The sequence below is a fragment of the Ascaphus truei genome, chromosome 11 (assembly GCF_040206685.1).
Source record: "Ascaphus truei isolate aAscTru1 chromosome 11, aAscTru1.hap1, whole genome shotgun sequence".
NCBI lineage: Eukaryota > Metazoa > Chordata > Amphibia > Anura > Ascaphidae > Ascaphus > Ascaphus truei.
Window position 1 is genome coordinate 23,085,310 of NC_134493.1, and position 20,000 is coordinate 23,105,309.

General features: G+C 42.6%; 1 protein-coding gene across 3 annotated transcripts in view; it reads right to left on the bottom strand.

The window, feature by feature from the left end:
* The window catches only part of GRIN2A (glutamate ionotropic receptor NMDA type subunit 2A), a 1,360,048-nt gene that overhangs the window by 934,448 nt on the left and 405,600 nt on the right, over positions 1 to 20,000 (bottom strand). For all 3 annotated transcript variants that reach the window (XM_075565333.1, XM_075565332.1, XM_075565334.1), the window contains one exon: positions 13,636 to 14,228. In XM_075565333.1, coding sequence (XP_075421448.1) covers positions 13,636 to 14,228 — 593 coding nt within the window. The remainder of the gene's footprint in view (positions 1 to 13,635; positions 14,229 to 20,000) is intronic.

Sequence of the window (20,000 nt, forward strand, 5' to 3'; positions counted from 1 at the left end):
TATATATATATATATATATATATATATATATATGTAGAGGTATCAGTACTGTGTTAGCCGAGCTTCAATAATCAAAAAAAAAATAGATGATACCGTTCTGTGGCTAACGAAATGCTTTTATTTGTGCGAGCTTTCGAGATACACTGATGTCTTCTTCCGGAGATGTTACAATGAATGAAGCAAGGATAACTTAAAAACAGTGTCTCTTGGAATGTTATCTGTGCTTGTCCTTCCCCCGGTGTGGATGTGTTTTATGGCTAGAGGTGTCAAAGGGTAACTGAAAGCAAGTGAAGAAAGAGTGTGTATGTGTATTAGTGTGAATAAAAATGAATGGAGAGCCCACAGTAAATGTGAGAGTTTGTAGCACAACTAAAAGTGTGTGTGGATACTATGTGGTCCCTATTGGTGTATATGGATGGAAAAATGAGGAGTATTAGTATGTGTGAGAGACAGCTGTGTGTGCATACATATAGCACAGTATGTACAGACATGGCCTTTAGCGCTCATGGGAAGAGAGTTCGCTAGTGTCAGTAATGACTCATAAAATTTCGATCTCTGTTTAGGCCACTGCTAAGTGTCCCGAACAGTTGCATAAATTTGTATTCATGCAACCGTCTCTCTTTCGGGGTTTTAAGATTACCTTTGAGTATGGCAACCCTCAGATCGTTCATCTTATGGCCAGAGTCAGAGAAATGTTCGCCAACAGGACTGTCTCTTGTTCCGCGTGTGATGCTGTGGCGATGCAGGTTCATTCTCTTGTTTAGCCCCTGTCCTGTCTCACCTATGTAGTAGCAGCCCCCTGGGCATTTCATGCACATGATGAGGTACACGACATTGCTGGAGGAACAGGTGAACCTTCCTCTGATTTTGTATTCCCGATTCTTGTGTGGTATTTGTATTGTGTCCGCTGTGTAGAGCATTGCGCAGGTTTTGCATCTTGGGTCCTGGCATGGTTTTGTCCCGCATTCAGTTGTACTGCTGAATACTTTACTCCTCACCATAATATTCTTGAGATTATGGGGTTGTCTGTATGATAATAAGGGTGCTTCAGGGAAGACCTGTTGCAGTCTTGTATCTTCCTGGAGGATGGGTTGTAGTTTCCTGGCGATCTTGCGTAGGGCTCCTAGGTGTGGGTTATATGTGACCACCAAAGGAACCCTGTCGCTTGTCTCCTTCTGTTTGTATTCAAGGAGATCACTTCTTGGTATTCTGGTGGCTTTGTGAATTTGCTGGTCTACAATTCTGTGGTTATATCCACGGTTTATAAAGTCTGATCTCAAGGCTTTAATCCGCTGGTCTCTGTCTGCTGTGTTGGAGCATATCCGGTTGTATCGTATGGCTTGACTGTAGATGGTTGCATGTAATCAAACCTGCGGACAAGGGAGGAGCAGTGGTCATAATGAACACCACAGACTACTGCAGGAAGCACACAGGCAACTCTCTGATTCAAAGTACTACACCCAACTGCAGGAGGATCCAACTAAAAATACATGCGAGAACTCAACAGGATCATTAAAACACTACCGATCCACACAAGAGAACAAATTCTGGACCTGATACCAGCTAACCCAAAACCTGGCACATTCTACATGCTCCCTAAAATTCACAAAGAGGGTAACCCTGGGCGCCCTATTATCTCTGGATCTGGCACACTTACCGAGAACATTTCTGGCTGGTGGAGGGCATTCTAAAACCACTTGTCAGGAACACACCCAGCTATATCCAGGATACCACCGACCTGCTAAACAAACTGAATGCCATTGGCCCCTCCCTACAGGAACACTACTAGCAACTATGGATGTAGAGTCACTTTATACAAACATCCCCCACGAGGATGGGATTTCAGCCTGCAGATACTTTCTGGGATCGCAAGGAGCCACTCACAGAGACAGTGACTAAATGCATTGAATTTATTCTGACCCATAACTACTTCACATTTGGAAATGACACATACCTCCAGACAACCGGGACCGCTATGGGTACTCGGATGGCGCCACAGTATGCCAATCTGTTCTGCGCAAAACTGGAAAGTGACTTTCTGTCCACCTGTCACTTGAAACCCTTACATACCTTCGCTACATCGATGACATCCTCCTGATTTGGACCTCTGGCGAACAGGACCTCCTACAGTTCTATGACAACTTCAATACTTTCCACCCGACCATCAACCTCAAACTCACCCATTCCCCGGATGAAGTACATTTTCTAGACACCACCATTACTATAAAGAACAACCAACTACAGACTTCTGTATACCGCAAACCTACAGACAGAGCCAGCTATTTGAGGGACAACAGCTTCCACCCGACACACACCAAACATGCAACCATCTACAGTCAAGCCATACGATACAACCGGATATGCTCCGACACAGCAGACAGAGACCAGCGGATTAAAGCCTTGAGATCAGACTTTATAAACCGTGGATATAACCACAGAATTGTAGACCAGCAAATTCACAAAGCCACCAGAATACCAAGAAGTGATCTCCTTGAATACAAACAGAAGGAGACAAGCGACAGGGTTCCTTTGGTGGTCACATATAACCCACACCTAGGAGACCTACGCAAGATCGCCAGGAAACTACAACCCATCCTCCAGGAAGATACAAGACTGCAACAGGTCTTCCCTGAAGCACCCTTATTATCATACAGACAACCCCATAATCTCAAGAATATTATGGTGAGGAGTAAAGTATTCAGCAGTACAACTGAATGCGGGACAAAACCATGCCAGGACCCAAGATGCAAAACCTGCGCAATGCTCTACACAGCGGACACAATACAAATGCCACACAAGAATCGGGAATACAAAATCAGAGGAGGGTTCACCTGTTCCTCCAGCAATGTCGTGTACCTCATCATGTGCATGAAATGCCCAGGGGGCTGCTACTACATAGGTGAGACAGGACAGGGGCTAAACAAGAGAATGAACATGCATCGCCACAGCATCACACGCGGAACAAGAGACAGTCCTGTTGGCGAACATTTCTCTGACTCTGGCCATAAGATGAACGATCTGAGGGTTGCCATACTCAAAGGTAATCTTAAAACCCCGAAAGAGAGACGGTTGCATGAATACAAATTTATGCAACTGTTCGGGACACTTAGCAGTGGCCTAAACAGAGATCGAAATTTTATGAGTCATTACTGACACTAGCGAACTCTCTTCCAATGAGCGCTAAAGGCCATGTCTGTACATACTGTGCTATATGTATGCACACACAGCTGTCTCTCACACATACTAATACTCCTTATTTTTCCATCCATATACACCAATAGGGACCACATAGTATCCACACACACTTTAAGTTGTGCTACAAACTCTCACATTTCCACACCCACCCACACCATTTATATCCCTCTCACTCCACACACACCTTGTGTAGAGCACTGTTTATACTGTGGGCTCTCCATTCATTTTTATTCACACTGATACACATACACACTCTTTCTTCACTTGCTTTCAGTTACCCTTTGACACCTCTAGCCATAAAACACATCCACACCGGGGGAAGGAGAAGCACAGATAACATTCCAAGAGACACTGTTTTTAAGTTATCCTTGCTTCATTCATTGTAACATCGCCGGAAGAAGAGATCAGTGTATCTCGAAAGCTCGCACAAATAAAAGCATTTCGTTAGCCACAGAACGGTATCATCTATTTATTTTTTGATTATTGAAGCTCGGCTAACACGGTACTGATACCTCTACATGAAAATATGGAAGATACCACATTGTACCGCACCCAAATGAAGCTAAAGGATTTACTGAAAAAACAGGCACAACTAGACAGCGATATCATCTTCCTCAGCAAATGCAAGAAGGAGCATCTGATCCCGAAAGGACTCGTCCTCAAAAATCCACTTGCTACCACATACAACACAAAATTCTCCCAACAACTGTGCACCAGGAACTCAGAAAGATTAAGGAACCATCTCATCAGCATCTGTTACAGCAACAGGAGAAAGACAAAGGTGACAATAGACAGCATCCTGGAGACAGGAGAAATTCACACAGACACATGGAAAGGACTCTAAACATTCCATGAAAAACTCCTGAAGGGTCTAATTAGCAATAAGGAAAAGAAACTGCACAGACTGAGGCTAAGAATGAGATACTCTGCAGCAGCCAGCACAACAACTAATAATACAAACATTGACAGTCACCAAGAACAGGACTGCACTGTTAACCTCTCAGATTACACACCTAATCAAGCAGAGTCCTTAGTATTATCAAAGGGTCTCACATTCTGCCCTACCAAGCCTATGGACAAGATTGAGCTGTGCAGTGACCTAGAAGAATACTTCAGAAGGCTGCGTCTTAAGGAGTTCTTCCATGACAGACACAACCAAGATTATGCCAACACTGCAGAAGGAGAGCCGCTGCACATGAGCAGGGAGAAGCAAAAATCAAACTGGATCCCACAAACTGGGCGCAACCCCACATTGGACCGGTACATTGAAAGCTTCAGACACAGCGCCAAAACCACCATCCTGGACAAAGTAAGGAAACAAACATATAATCTGACACTGATGGAGAGGAGAGCCATAGAATTGCTAAAGGCCAACCACAACATAACAATCAAACCTGCGGACAAGGGAGGAGCAGTGGTCATAATGAACACCACAGACTACCTGCGGGAAGCACACAGGCAACTCTCTGATTCAAAGTACTACACCCAACTGCAGGAGGATCCAACTAAAAAATACATGCGAGAACTCAACAGGATCATTAAAACACTCCCGATCCACACAAGAGAACAAATTCTGGACCTGATACCAGCTAACCCAAAACCTGGCACATTCTACATGCTCCCTAAAATTCACAAAGAGGGTAACCCTGGGCGCCCTATTATCTCTGGATCTGGCACACTTACCGAGAATATTTCTGGCTGGGTGGAGGGCATTCTAAAACCACTTGTCAGGAACACACCCAGCTATATCCAGGATACCACCGACCTGCTAAACAAACTGAATGCCATTGGCCCCCTCCCTACAGGAACACTACTAGCAACTATGGATGTAGAGTCACTTTATACAAACATCCCCCACGAGGGTGGGATTTCAGCCTGCAGATACTTTCTGGGATCTCAGGAGCCACTCACAGAGACAGTGACTAAATGCATTGAATTTATTCTGACCCATAACTACTTCACATTTGGAAATGACACATACCTCCAGACAACCGGGACCGCTATGGGTACTCGGATGGCGCCACAGTATGCCAATCTGTTCTGCGCAAAACTGGAAAGTGACTTTCTGTCCACCTGTCACTTGAAACCCCTTACATACCTTCGCTACATCGATGACATCCTCCTGATTTGGACCTCTGGCGAACAGGACCTCCTACAGTTCTATGACAACTTCAATACTTTCCACCCGACCATCAACCTCAAACTCACCCATTCCCCGGATGAAGTACATTTTCTAGACACCACCATTACTATAAAGAACAACCAACTACAGACTTCTGTATACCGCAAACCTACAGACAGAGCCAGCTATTTGAGGGACAACAGCTTCCACCCGACACACACCAAACATGCAACCATCTACAGTCAAGCCATACGATACAATCGGATATGCTCCGACACAGCAGACAGAGACCAGCGGATTAAAGCCTTGAGATCAGACTTTATAAACCGTGGATATAACCACAGAATTGTAGACCAGCAAATTCACAAAGCCACCAGAATACCAAGAAGTGATCTCCTTGAATACAAACAGAAGGAGACAAGCGACAGGGTTCCTTTGGTGGTCACATATAACCCACACCTAGGAGACCTACGCAAGATCGCCAGGAAACTACAACCCATCCTCCAGGAAGATACAAGACTGCAACAGGTCTTCCCTGAAGCACCCTTATTATCATACAGACAACCCCATAATCTCAAGAATATTATGGTGAGGAGTAAAGTATTCAGCAGTACAACTGAATGCGGGACAAAACCATGCCAGGACCCAAGATGCAAAACCTGCGCAATGCTCTACACAGCGGACACAATACAAATACCACACAAGAATCGGGAATACAAAATCAGAGGAGGGTTCACCTGTTCCTCCAGCAATGTCGTGTACCTCATCATGTGCATGAAATGCCCAGGGGGCTGCTACTACATAGGTGAGACAGGACAGGGGCTAAACAAGAGAATGAACATGCATCGCCACAGCATCACACGCGGAACAAGAGACAGTCCTGTTGGCGAACATTTCTCTGACTCTGGCCATAAGATGAACGATCTGAGGGTTGCCATACTCAAAGGTAATCTTAAAACCCCGAAAGAGAGACGGTTGCATGAATACAAATTTATGCAACTGTTCGGGACACTTAGCAGTGGCCTAAACAGAGATCGAAATTTTATGAGTCATTACTGACACTAGCGAACTCTCTTCCCATGAGCGCTAAAGGCCATGTCTGTACATACTGTGCTATATGTATGCACACACAGCTGTCTCTCACACATACTAATACTCCTTATTTTTCCATCCATATACACCAATAGGGACCACATAGTATCCACACACACTTTTAGTTGTGCTACAAACTCTCACATTTCCACACCCACCCACACCATTTATATCTCTCTCACTCCACACACACCTTGTGTAGAGCACTGTTTATACTGTGGGCTCTCCATTCATTTTTATTCACACTGATACACATACACACTCTTTATTCACTTGCTTTCAGTTACTCTTTGACACCTCTAGCCATAAAACACATCCACACCGGGGGAAGGACAAGCACAGATAACATTCCAAGAGACACTGTTTTTAAGTTATCCTTGCTTCATTCATTGTAACATCGCCGGAAGAAGAGATCAGTGTATCTCGAAAGCTCGCACAAATAAAAGTATTTCGTTAGCCACAGAACGGTATCATCTATTTATTTTTTGATTATTGAAGCTCGGCTAACACGGTACTGATACCTCTACATGTATATATATATATATATATATATATATATATATATATCTCAGATTACACACCTAATCAAGCCTCAGTATTATCAAAGGGTCTCACATTCTGCCCTACCAAGCCTATGGACAAGATTGAGCTGTGCAGTGACCTAGAAGAATACTTCAGAAGGCTGCGTCTTAAGGAGTTCTTCCATGACAGACACAACCAAGATTATGCCAACACTGCAGAAGGAGAGCTGCTGCACATGAGCAGGGAGAAGCAAAAATCAAACTGGATCCCACAAACTGGGCGCAACCCCACATTGGACCGGTACATTGAAAGCTTCAGACACAGCGCCAAAACCACCATCCTGGACAAAGTAAGGAAACAAACATATAATCTGACACTGATGGAGAGGAGAGCCATAGAATTGGACCTGATACCAGCTAACCCAAAACCTGGCACATTCTACATGCTCCCTAAAATTCACAAAGAGGGTAACCCTGGGCGCCCTATTATCTCTGGATCTGGCACACTTACCGAGAATATTTCTGGCTGGGTGGAGGGCATTCTAAAACCTCTTGTCAGGAACACACCCAGCTATATCCAGGATACTACCGACCTGCTAAACAAACTGAATGCCATTGGCCCCCTCCCTACAGGAACACTACTAGCAACTATGGATGTAGAGTCACTTTATACAAACATCCCCCACGAGGATGGGATTTCAGCCTGCAGATATTTTCTGGGATCGCAGGAGCCACTCACAGAGACAGTGACTAAATGCATTGAATTTATTCTGACCCATAACTACTTCACATTTGGAAATGACACATACCTCCAGACAACCGGGACCGCTATGGGTACTCGGATGGCGCCACAGTATGCCAATCTGTTCTGCGCAAAACTGGAAAGTGACTTTCTGTCCACCTGTCACTTGAAACCCTTACATACCTTCGCTACATCGATGACATCCTCCTGATTTGGACCTCTGGCGAACAGGACCTCCTACAGTTCTATGACAACTTCAATACTTTCCACCCGACCATCAACCTCAAACTCACCCATTCCCCGGATGAAGTACATTTTCTAGACACCACCATTACTATAAAGAACAACCAACTACAGACTTCTGTATACCGCAAACCTACAGACAGAGCCAGCTATTTGAGGGACAACAGCTTCCACCCGACACACACCAAACATGCAACCATCTACAGTCAAGCCATACGATACAACCGGATATGCTCCGACACAGCAGACAGAGACCAGCGGATTAAAGCCTTGAGATCAGACTTTATAAACCGTGGATATAACCACAGAATTGTAGACCAGCAAATTCACAAAGCCACCAGAATACCAAGAAGTGATCTCCTTGAATACAAACAGAAGGAGACAAGCGACAGGGTTCCTTTGGTGGTCACATATAACCCACACCTACACTACCGACACACTTTATTGAAGTGTGGTCGGTACCGCAAGCCGGGAAATCTCCCGGCTTGCTAGTGGCCGCCCCTCGGCGTGCCGCGCGTCATAGACGCGCGGTCACGCGTCATCGGGAGCGTGCGCCCGCTGCACGCGTGTCCAGGGGCTCCCCGAGGGAGCCCTGGTGTCCCGCGATCGCGGGACAGCGGCAGGGGGTTCCGGGGGACCCGGCGGACCCGGCAGCGGTAGGGAGAGCGCCCCGATCGGAGGGCGCTCTTCCGCTGCTTCGGCGTGCGCCCGTCACACTCGGGCGCGCGCCAGGCTACTGCTGCGGCACAGAACGGGCAAATGCTCGAATAAACTGTGCCGCAGCAGTAGGAGACCTACGCAAGATCGCCAGGAAACTACAACCCATCCTCCAGGAAGATACAAGACTGCAACAGGTCTTCCCTGAAGCACCCTTATTATCATACAGACAACCCCATAATCTCAAGAATATTATGGTGAGGAGTAAAGTATTCAGCAGTACAACTGAATGCGGGACAAAACCATGCCAGGACCCAAGATGCAAAACCTGCGCAATGCTCTACACAGCGGACACAATACAAATACCACACAAGAATCGGGAATACAAAATCAGAGGAGGGTTCACCTGTTCCTCCAGCAATGTCGTGTACCTCATCATGTGCATGAAATGCCCAGGGGGCTGCTACTACATAGGTGAGACAGGACAGGGGCTAAACAAGAGAATGAACATGCATCGCCACAGCATCACACGCGGAACAAGAGACAGTCCTGTTGGCGAACATTTCTCTGACTCTGGCCATAAGATGAACGATCTGAGGGTTGCCATACTCAAAGGTAATCTTAAAACCCCGAAAGAGAGACGGTTGCATGAATACAAATTTATGCAACTGTTCGGGACACTTAGCAGTGGCCTAAACAGAGATCGAAATTTTATGAGTCATTACTGACACTAGCGAACTCTCTTCCCATGAGCGCTAAAGGCCATGTCTGTACATACTGTGCTATATGTATGCACACACAGCTGTCTCTCACACATACTAATACTCCTTATTTTTCCATCCATATACACCAATAGGGACCACATAGTATCCACACACACTTTTAGTTGTGCTACAAACTCTCACATTTCCACACCCACCCACACCATTTATATCCCTCTCACTCCACACACACTTTGTGTAGAGCACTGTTTATACTGTGGGCTCTCCATTCATTTTTATTCACACTGATACACATACACACTCTTTCTTCACTTGCTTTCAGTTACCCTTTGACACCTCTAGCCATAAAACACATCCACACCGGGGGAAGGAGAAGCACAGATAACATTCCAAGAGACACTGTTTTTAAGTTATCCTTGCTTCATTCATTGTAACATCGCCGGAAGAAGAGATCAGTGTATCTCGAAAGCTCGCACAAATAAAAGCATTTCGTTAGCCACAGAACGGTATCATCTATTTATTTTTTGATTATTGAAGCTCGGCTAACATGGTACTGATACCTCTACATATATATATATATATATATATATATATATATATATATATATATATATATATATATATATATATATATATATATATATATTGTCTAAATTTAGCATAGGTTGAACTTGATTGACCTATGTCTTTTTTCAACCTCATCTGCTAAGTAACTATATATATATATATATATATATATATATATATATATATATATATATATATATATATATATATATATATATATATTTATATATATATATATACTGTATATATAGCAAATGTAAATATACTGTATGCTCATTTGCATGTCTTAGGCTGGTCTGCAACCCCACCTTTCACCATTATCACCCAGCACACAGCACTTCCACTGCAGCAAGGGATTCTGGGAAATGACATGCAAATTACATGCAAATGAGCACACCTGAATTACCTATTTGGTTTATATAGGATTTGCACCCACTTTCATCTACCTGACGAAGTGCCTTGCGGTAGGGGAGGGGGTTGGTCGGCGGCAGCCCACTGCAGGGGTGGAGGGGAGTGTTGGTAAGCGGCGGCGATAGTCACTACATTGATAGTCACTACAGTCGCTATTTTCATTATGTAATACCATGGTATGCTCCGTACATATGCTTTGCTATTTATTCGTGGAAACCTAGCATACGCATTGAACGCTCGTGTTTTCTAGCAATTACCTTTATATATTTATTATTTGTAGTTGTGACGTATGTTGCGCATGTGCGCCATTGTTAATGGTTACTAAGATACGTGAGACGCCACCCGACACCACTGTTGCTCAGTGCTGATGTCGTATTTGATTAGCTAGTGTCTACAGCTGTTTAACATCATGGTTTAGCCTATCAGGGAAATGTTTGTTGGTGGGTGGTGGGTATATATGTTTGTCAGGTATCATTATGTACAGAGCACTCCTTTGAAAAAGGTCCTGTGCCAAGGACCGAAACGTCGGGTTTATGTGCCAGTTTTTCTACTGAATACACGCTTTTTGTGTACCTCCTGAGTGTGCTGTCTCCTTCTTGCCTTGTGATCTTGGGATCCTGGATTTACTCGGTAAGGAACCTATCTATATATATACTGTATATATATACACAAGAGACAAACGCTATATCACACATGCGGGAACGCTAGCTATTCATTCATATGCCTTTATTATAAAGGTAGCAGTAGCAGCAAGTCCCCATAGGGGTTTATTGCAGCCAATCCGGAGAGCCCAATGACGTCACGATTGTCTCGCGATATTACTACCAGAGACATACCTTAGGGGTGGAGGGCTTGGAGTGGAGAGACGCTCTTCACACAAACATACTTCCGGTACACGGAGAGAGCTGCAGGAGTTTCCGGTTCCAGTTTTCCCCAGACTGACATCAGAAGTAGCTGCTGGAACCTTGCTGCATTGGTTGGTGATTGAGTATTTACTCATACATGCTTATGTTCCTGATTTGTTTGTGAGTGTGCAATTTTTACTCATCCAGTTCCATATACTTTTTTGTACTATTAAGCCTGGCTGTGCTCAAAGCTGTGACCATGCAGCAATCTTAAGCCTATAGGGAACCATGTTAATAATTTTTAAGCAAAAGGTGACACTGTTTGCTCATTTGCATGTCTTTTCCCACAATCCCTTGCTGCAATGGAAGTGCTGTGAGCTGGGTGATAATGGTGAAAGGCAGGGTTGCAGACCTGTCTAAGACATGCAAATGAGTATACAGTAATATTTCCATTTGCTATATATATATATATATATCATTGATACATTCACGTCAAAGTCGTGTTGGTGAATAATTCGCATATCTCTAATCGTGACCTCATTCGAAAGATTTGCAAATCTAGTGGTGGCAATATTCCATGAGCGGAATTTTCGCTTAATGGTCTTCCATCAATTTTATTTCTAAAATTGCTTTCAAAATACCATTGCAATGTGACTAATGTCACCTGCACATGAGTGATGTGACCTTTCTAAAAAAATCTTTGGCAAACCTGGCCAAAAACTGCAATTTCCACTGTGTTCACAAACTTTTGTAAACGTTCGCACATCTCTAATCTAAGATCATGATTGATGGTCGTAATATGATGTGGCTATGGCGGCTGTTGACTGTCTAACAGTTAACATTTGCAGAAAAGCTAAATGTCTCAGGCCCTTACTTTTGATAAAAAAATTCTAGCGTCACTAGACACAGTTACAAAACACTGTTCCATAAATCATATTTAAACCACAAAACTCCTGCTCCACAATTCACTTGTGTAATACAGTGGGTTGCAGTTTCTAAAGATAAGGTTTACTTGCCTCTGCTTGCAATTGACAAAGTGAGAATATGATGTAAGGAGGGGGGAGGTCGGACATAACAGCACTGGGATCTAAGCAGCCCTTTTAAGTCAGCAACCATCTTAGGTGCCTCATATTGTCATGTCTATTTGTCTGCACGAGTGTTGGTATGGAAGTTAGTTTAAAGACACTATTTTTTATTTTTTCTGCTCCTGAAGTTTCAAATGATATTAAGCTGTTCAGCTAAGCCACAAGACCTTGAAGAGGGGAGAAAAGCGCGAACGTTATGAAAATAAAATATAGATAACCAGAACGTCTCGCATTCCGAGGGAGGTGTTCATGAAGTCCCATATGTAGAGGAAAAGTCACCAGCCCGTATAAGGAATATTAGCTGAGTCATTTCATTTCTAATATGAATCTCATAGTAATACAATCAACTCAATGTGTTCATGTTCATATTTTGTTTATCTTATATGCTTACGTAGTGACGCACAAGCAACCTCGTATAGAGGGCATGGGCTTAGTATTTTGTGTATAAATAAGGCCTGTATGCCACCATGTCGTTGGGGGAGTTTTATTTTGAAATTGCCTCCTGCGTGTGCACCGTACACTGCAATAAACTTTTTTTTATTCTGCAAAATAATCCTGAGATGACTCTTATTTATTCACGCTTTTCACACAGTGTAACTACTAGGGCCATTTGTTCCCTATGCAATTCATAGTCTTTCCTGTATAGTCCATTCCACCACTGATTAATAGACTTTTTTTGCAATGGTCAAATAACCAAAAATGTCACTTTCTCAAACCTCAGATTTTGCCAACATAATAAGACATATTTTTTTCACTATCTACTGTGAGTGTTTGTTTCACCCAGCTGCACAAACCACCTATTTATTATCTCTGCAGTACACTTAATAGACATTAAGAATAAAATAAGAAATAAAATGAAATTGCAGTAAACATTGACTTAAATGCTTGACAAATGTTGGTGAGGGGCTCAGATTGCCTCAAACATTATTATGAAAATAGAGCCATATTCAAACTTTGATAAAAATATTTCACTTCTCTATACATTTATTTGGAAATTACTTTAACAATTGCTACTATTTTGGAATTTTCATAAAAATGCTTTAAAAGTCATACATGTTACTGTATAAATAGCCATACTGTAGCCTTCATTCATAGGAATATGTACCTAAGTACTGTAACCCTTAAAATAGAGTATGAAGTAAATATTTCATAGTGTTGTCATAATACTATTAATCTGCTATGGGCTAATAAAGTAAATCACAGTTTCTGTATGATCAGACCTTTTTGAAGCAAGCCTTAATTTGGACAAATAAAAAATGTGTCTTAAATTAAAAATGTCCTGCGAATGGCCAATGTTTTTCCTTAGTTTTATTACTACAACTACAAATCCATATACGTTACTAAGTGAGATAGAATCTGTTATCATAATTAGAGAATATGCACCAGGTATAATAATCAGTGTGTAAAAAAAAAAATAACATCAGAAGTCTTACTTGTGAAGAGTGTGAGATGGAAGTTCAGTTCTCTCTATTTGGCCATAACAGCTAGTCTTTGCTTCTGGAATGATGGAATACTTTTCCAACATGGCTGATGCAGCTGTGGTGATAATTCCAAGTCCATCCCGCACTCGTGCTTCCAAGCCATAGTCCCAGTCATCATACGACACCGAAATTATCCCAGATGGGAACTCATATGGTATGATTTCCGTGTTACCTGTCACCAGGCTAGGAACTATCCAGATGTAACCATACCCCGTAAGGCCTAGGGAACGGGCCTCATCAAGAATGTAGACTGCTTCATCCTTTGAACAATAAAGGAGTATAACAGAAGATCGGATTTTCTTCAGTTGAATTTGTGTTTTTGCATCTGTAAAAGATGTATCCAGAGTAATTACATTCTTCACTTCCCAACCAACAAAACTATTGTCCACCGTGGTCTTTAGGAAACTTATGAAGTCTCGGTATCCTGGAAAAGTGCTTGTTACAATAGAAAATACATGCCAGTCATATTCCTCCATAATATTCAGCATGACAATGGCTTGCTGCTTGATGGAAGCTCCAAATTGGAAGAAAGTGGACATATCATCCTATAAAACAAAGACAAAAGTAATAGTAAATTTACAGCAGCATCTTAATGTTACATAAAATTTTAATTAAAAATATTTCCAGCATGTTATACCCATATATATTCTCAAGCCATAATCATTGTTTTTATATGATGTTGCAACATGTAAATAAATGGACTTAGATTTTTCTATGCATCTGGAATATATTTTAAGCCATTGTACAGTAATTTAGCATAATTTCTTTTGAATCTTTTGCAAACGCTGTATTTACATAATAAACATATATCGTATTCACCCTTGTATATTATTCAACAAATACATTACTTGGTGGTAATATTAAAATGTTAATGAGGGAGACAGAGACTTATCTACCTCCCAAAACACTCATCTATACAACATGTGGAGCGATACCTGTGAACACTCGAGAGATACTTATTAAATAAGCCTATTTGCATATTTAAGTTAACTTAATTATCTCTCTCTCATCAACCCATATTTCAGGGTAGATTCTTCATTAACAAAATTCAACAATTTTGCTTTAAAATGTCAAAGTCCGATTGAAATTGGAACATTTTTCTTCGACTTTGTCAACTTCGCCCAAACCTTTTTTGTTAATCTTTGAACTTCTATGAACATTCATGTGAAACATTGGCAAATCAAATCTGTGTTAAAGTTTGTACATCTCTACTCAGATTCTAGATCAGTTTTTGATTACAGTAGGTGCCTATAAAGAAATGATAGATTACATTTCTGGGAATGGTAGTCTCTATTAAATTAAATAACTAAAGTAGTAATTCAATATAGTCAAGAGGGATTTTCAGTAACTTTGGACTATATACAGTAGAATGACCATTTAAGAGCCTTATTCTATACTGTCCAAGCGCATGCCCAGGCCGTGTTTGAACAAAAATAACCCATTACAATTTTAGGCCGCATTAAGAATGGTCGCTTCAGATTACAGGTACAGATTTAGCAAAGTAATGGGTTCCTGCAGTTGGGCAAGTGGCAGTCACGCGTCTGTGGCAGCCCCAGTGCCAGATTATTAACACTAAGGGTAGCCCAACCCGGAAGCATGGAGTTCCGCAGTCTGACCATGAAAGATAATGTCTCTAGAGCCGCAGATTTTTGCTTTTTTGTTCACGGCTCCAGAGACAGTAAGTCTTGCTTGATCTGTATATAGAATTACCCCCAAAGTCTGTTGTAAGTGGCCAAAATAAAAGGCCTAGAGATGGGCATACCTGTCAAAATCCAATCTGGGGATTTTCCGCCAAAATCTGAAAGGCAGATTGGACACTAAAAGATTTGGGCAGATACTTCTAAATCAGTCATTGGATCCATTGCGCCCATTTTTTTGTGAAATATGCCTTTAAATTTATATTAAATTCACAATTTGGGGACCTATTTTAGCTGATTTTAGTAAGTTTGAAGTACTACTGTATCCCCTAAAACCTCCTTCAAATAAACTATGGAGAGACACAATGTATAAACTATGTGCTCAAAAAGGAGAAATATGCTAATTGTATATGCAAAGTAAATTTAAACAGTTCACACCCCACACTTCCCAGAAATATTTCTATAAAATCTGTTTCTGTGTCTATGTCTGTGTCTGTGTCGGTGTCGTATGTGTCTGTGTCTGTGTCTGTCTCTGTGTCTATCATCACAAATAAATTCAGATTAAAAAAATATCTGAATCCGCATGCGGCTTTTCAGGGATAAAAAAAAATCTGCCTTTCTCTTACAGATCTGCTGATGAACGGACCTTCACATTTGTGGCGGATTTGATTTTCCGAGACTTTTTTCCCCATCTCTAGATGCATCTAAGAATGTGGATGAGCAAAGACAATCTACCCAGCTATTCAAGCCTGTCAATAAGGTAATTTGGTTCACATTTTACATGGGATAACTCTTCATGAAAAAAACAATAGTCCACAAGTAGTCTCTTTACGAGTTAAAATAGATATTCTGAGATATTTCAGTTCATATTATACAGATGTAGCCAGACTTACTGTTTTCAGTGCCGCAGACCAACAAGCGGAAATCCACAGCACCAAGTTTTGCTTCCCAGGCGGATTTACACGGTGGTGTTCCCTGCTTCTGAATGGGATCCCTGCAGCATTACTCCTCCTGAGCCAGACAATCTGAAGGAGCTGCGCAGAGGTACATGGCACACAGAAGCAGTCTTCGTGAGTGTTGTCTCCCCCAGGGCAGCTCTGAAGGGAAGAAGCAATCTCTGTGTCTGTCCAATCCCTTGATGATGTAGATGACCGAATATATCCTATAGTGTTCCCCCTCATGATGTAGATAATCATATTCGGTCATCTACATCATCAAGGGGTTTGACAGAAACAGAGACTGCTTCTTCCCTTCTGAGCTGGTCTGAGAGACACAGCACTCACGGAGACTGCTTCTAAGTGCCATGTAGCTCTGCGCAGCTCCTTCAGACAGTACGGTTGTCGTGCTGATGGTCTAAAGGATTAACACTGTGAGCGTCCCATTCAGAAGCAGGGATCCCCACAGCGTTAATATTTGTTATTTTTCGGATCGGCGTGTAATAACGGCACTGCAAGCAATTGTGGCTCTGAAAACAGTTAGACGGGCAACATCTGTCTGATATGACGCTCTGAAGGTAGGTAGGCAGAGCACAGTCCGATGACATCCAAGGCTGAATATGAAAAACATAAGAAAAAATCTCAGGCAAAACTCCAAATAAGCAGATCAATATATTGCAAGCTAATGCCTAACAAAGGCATTAGCTTGCAATAAATTAATCTGCTTATTTGGAGTTTTGCCTGGGATTTTTTCTTACGTTTTTCATATTCAGCCTTGGATGTCATCGGAGTGTGCTCTGCCTACCTACCTTCATTGTGAATTACTTACCTGTGGATGCACATCATGGACACAGGGGATGCCTTCTTGGTATACAGGTAATGGGCCATATTGCCCTGTTATTCATCCTGTTTATACCTGATATCTTTCACAGTATATACTGTCTGGGTTTATACTAGTGCACCATTGGTTGCGGTTGTCAGGTGGACACCGCTAGGTGCACACCCATTCTAGTTATCTACAACTCTTATTTGTGGACGTCGCATGAGTGTCTGGACATTTATTATTACATTTATATATAAATACAAACCACATTGGACTATCTGACCACCACATCCTGCCGTTTTACTGATGTGACGCTCTGTCTGACCATAAAAAAGCCAAGTTAGTCTGGCTACATCGGTCTAACCATAAACAAGCCACCATACAGTAGCTTTATGTTCTCCAAGTGTAATCTAAATGAATTACAATGTTCTTATTATCAATAATGAGGCACACCTACTGTATCTTGTAACTGGCATCCAATTATCCGCAACAAGATAAGGGATAGAAAAGTTCTGTAAGGCTTCTTACTATATATCAACTCCTATAACTGGATTCCTATAGGATTTAGCATGTGAATAAACTACAGATGCAACATCTTTCTGCAGAACCATGAATTTAGATAACCCCTTTGGCAAATACAAACAATAACATGCGCCAGAAAAGGTGTGCAGCAACAAATTCACAGCAAATAGGCTTGTATGCCATGCTTCCATATTATTATATATACATTGTTTCATGCAAGTTGAAAAGAATGTAAGAAATAAGAAATAATGTATTATATTTATATCAGAGATGCTCACTTGACCTGGTCTTTTTCTTGGCTTTGATTTTTCGGGGATTCTTGTTTTGTCTAAAGTTTGTTGGTTTTGGATAGCGTTAGAATATGTGAATTTAATTTTATATGTATATATACAGCTCAACCCCATTATAGCATGATCCGCTTCAACGCGGATCCACTTATAACGTAGTCTGAGCATGGCTCCCGATTCTAAAAAGCATTTTTTTTGGCAAACTTCCAGGAGTTGCCATCTGTCCACCCTTTCTTGGCCTTTTTAGATTCACCATGCCTCCCACACCCATACAATCTTTACTCACCGTCCCCTCCCCCACCCTTCACTCACAGATACTTTAGGGTCGTGAGGAGACAACACCTGCAAGGGGGGGGGGCACAAAGTGAAGACACCCACTGGGTCACTCTCTGGTGATACATCATCACCACCTCCTAACCTCCCACCCCTTGTCTAAGCCCTCCCTCCTGTCACCCGGCACTGTGTGGGCGGCTCCAGGCTGCAGCATATCCCAGATATTTTACAGGCCTCTGCTCTCCCCCTCCTCATCTCCTCCTCCGGTCAGTTCACCTGAATGCCTGGCACCGCAGCATGTATAAAGCAACACACACACCTTGCCAAATAATAAGTGGATACTGCTCATCAGCACATTATGAAAGCAGTCTGCCATTGACGGTCTGAGGTCAATGTACAGATAAATAGGAAGCCGTGGTTCTGTGTCTGACCTTAGGAGACCCTTAACATACTAACACTGAGGGACAGCTCCGAGGACCCTCGACAGGGAAAACACATTCTCTGTACTGCTTCTCACCATCTGACCAGAAGCGCTGCCTACATGTGGTCAAGATGTGTATACTACCATAATATCCAGTACAGAGCAAAGCCTGTCTGTGTTCCAGCAGGACACTGGGACTGGGACTCATTGTGCTGGTGAATACATAGCCACTTAAAGGAATTATCATCTCGTACAAAAATCAGCTCGTGCCCACTGGCACTGAAAAGTTAAAGCAGACATGTAGGAGCAATGTGACTTCACTACAGTAACATGTTAAATGGGTTAAAGGGTCAGTTCCATGTAAAAGCCGACAGTGTCCCTTTAACCCATTAAACACATTGGGGTCATTAGGTCACTGCGTCTTTATAGTGCAGTAGTGGGAACTGCCGATATTCCTTCTTGAGAGGATAAGCCTCCCTCCTGCTCCTCACCCAGATGCTCCTGCTACATCACTGCAGGGTATCAGTCACCCTGTTCTGTGCCCAGACGTGTATCTTTCCCCTCTCACCCCGCCCCCCCCCTCAGCCCCCCTCCCCACCCCAGGTGCTTCTAAAGCTGCTGTTAGGAAAGATGCCACCTCTCCCTCTCCTTCCTTCCACAAGGGCTCAGCCGGAGGTGCAAGACTGCGGCTAGAAAAGCATCCTGTACTGCTGGGGTATCAGTATACAGAAGCAGCAAACAACATCAGAGCTGGGCTATTATGGGCAGAGTTTGTCAGAGCTGGACTCTTATGTGCAGCATGTTAACCACCCCCCCTCTGATCCGTGGAGTCCGATCCCCAGCACAGCCTCCAAAGCAAGTCTGGGTAAGTCCTGCGTGGGTGGGGGTGCCTCCGGCTTCAGGAACAGCTGGGAGAGTTATCCCAGTTCTCCCCCTCTGGCAGATGCAGAACCCATGATCGCGGCGACCATTTTTCCCCCTGCGATCCCAGTTATAACGAGGTCTCATTAGGTGGACCAGAGCACCGTGTTATAATGTGGTTCAGCTGTGTATATACAGTTGTGTGAAAAAGAAAGTACACCCTCTTTGAATTCTATGGTTTTACATATCAGGACAATAACAATCATCTGTTCCTTAGCAGGTCTAAAAATTAGGTAAATACAACCTCACGTTAACAACAACACATGACATATTACACTGTGTCATGATTTATTTAACATGGGTTTAGCAGACTGTAGGGTTTACCATCACGTTTTAAGTTATGGTGGGTGAAAAAGGCAACAAGAAACCTCCACCATATTGCATATAGCAAATAAAAAGATGACGTGAGCAATTGTGTGCTCATTTCCATGTCATTTCCCAGAATCCCTAGCTGCAGTGGAACCACTGTATGCTGGGGATAATGGTGAAAGGCAGGGT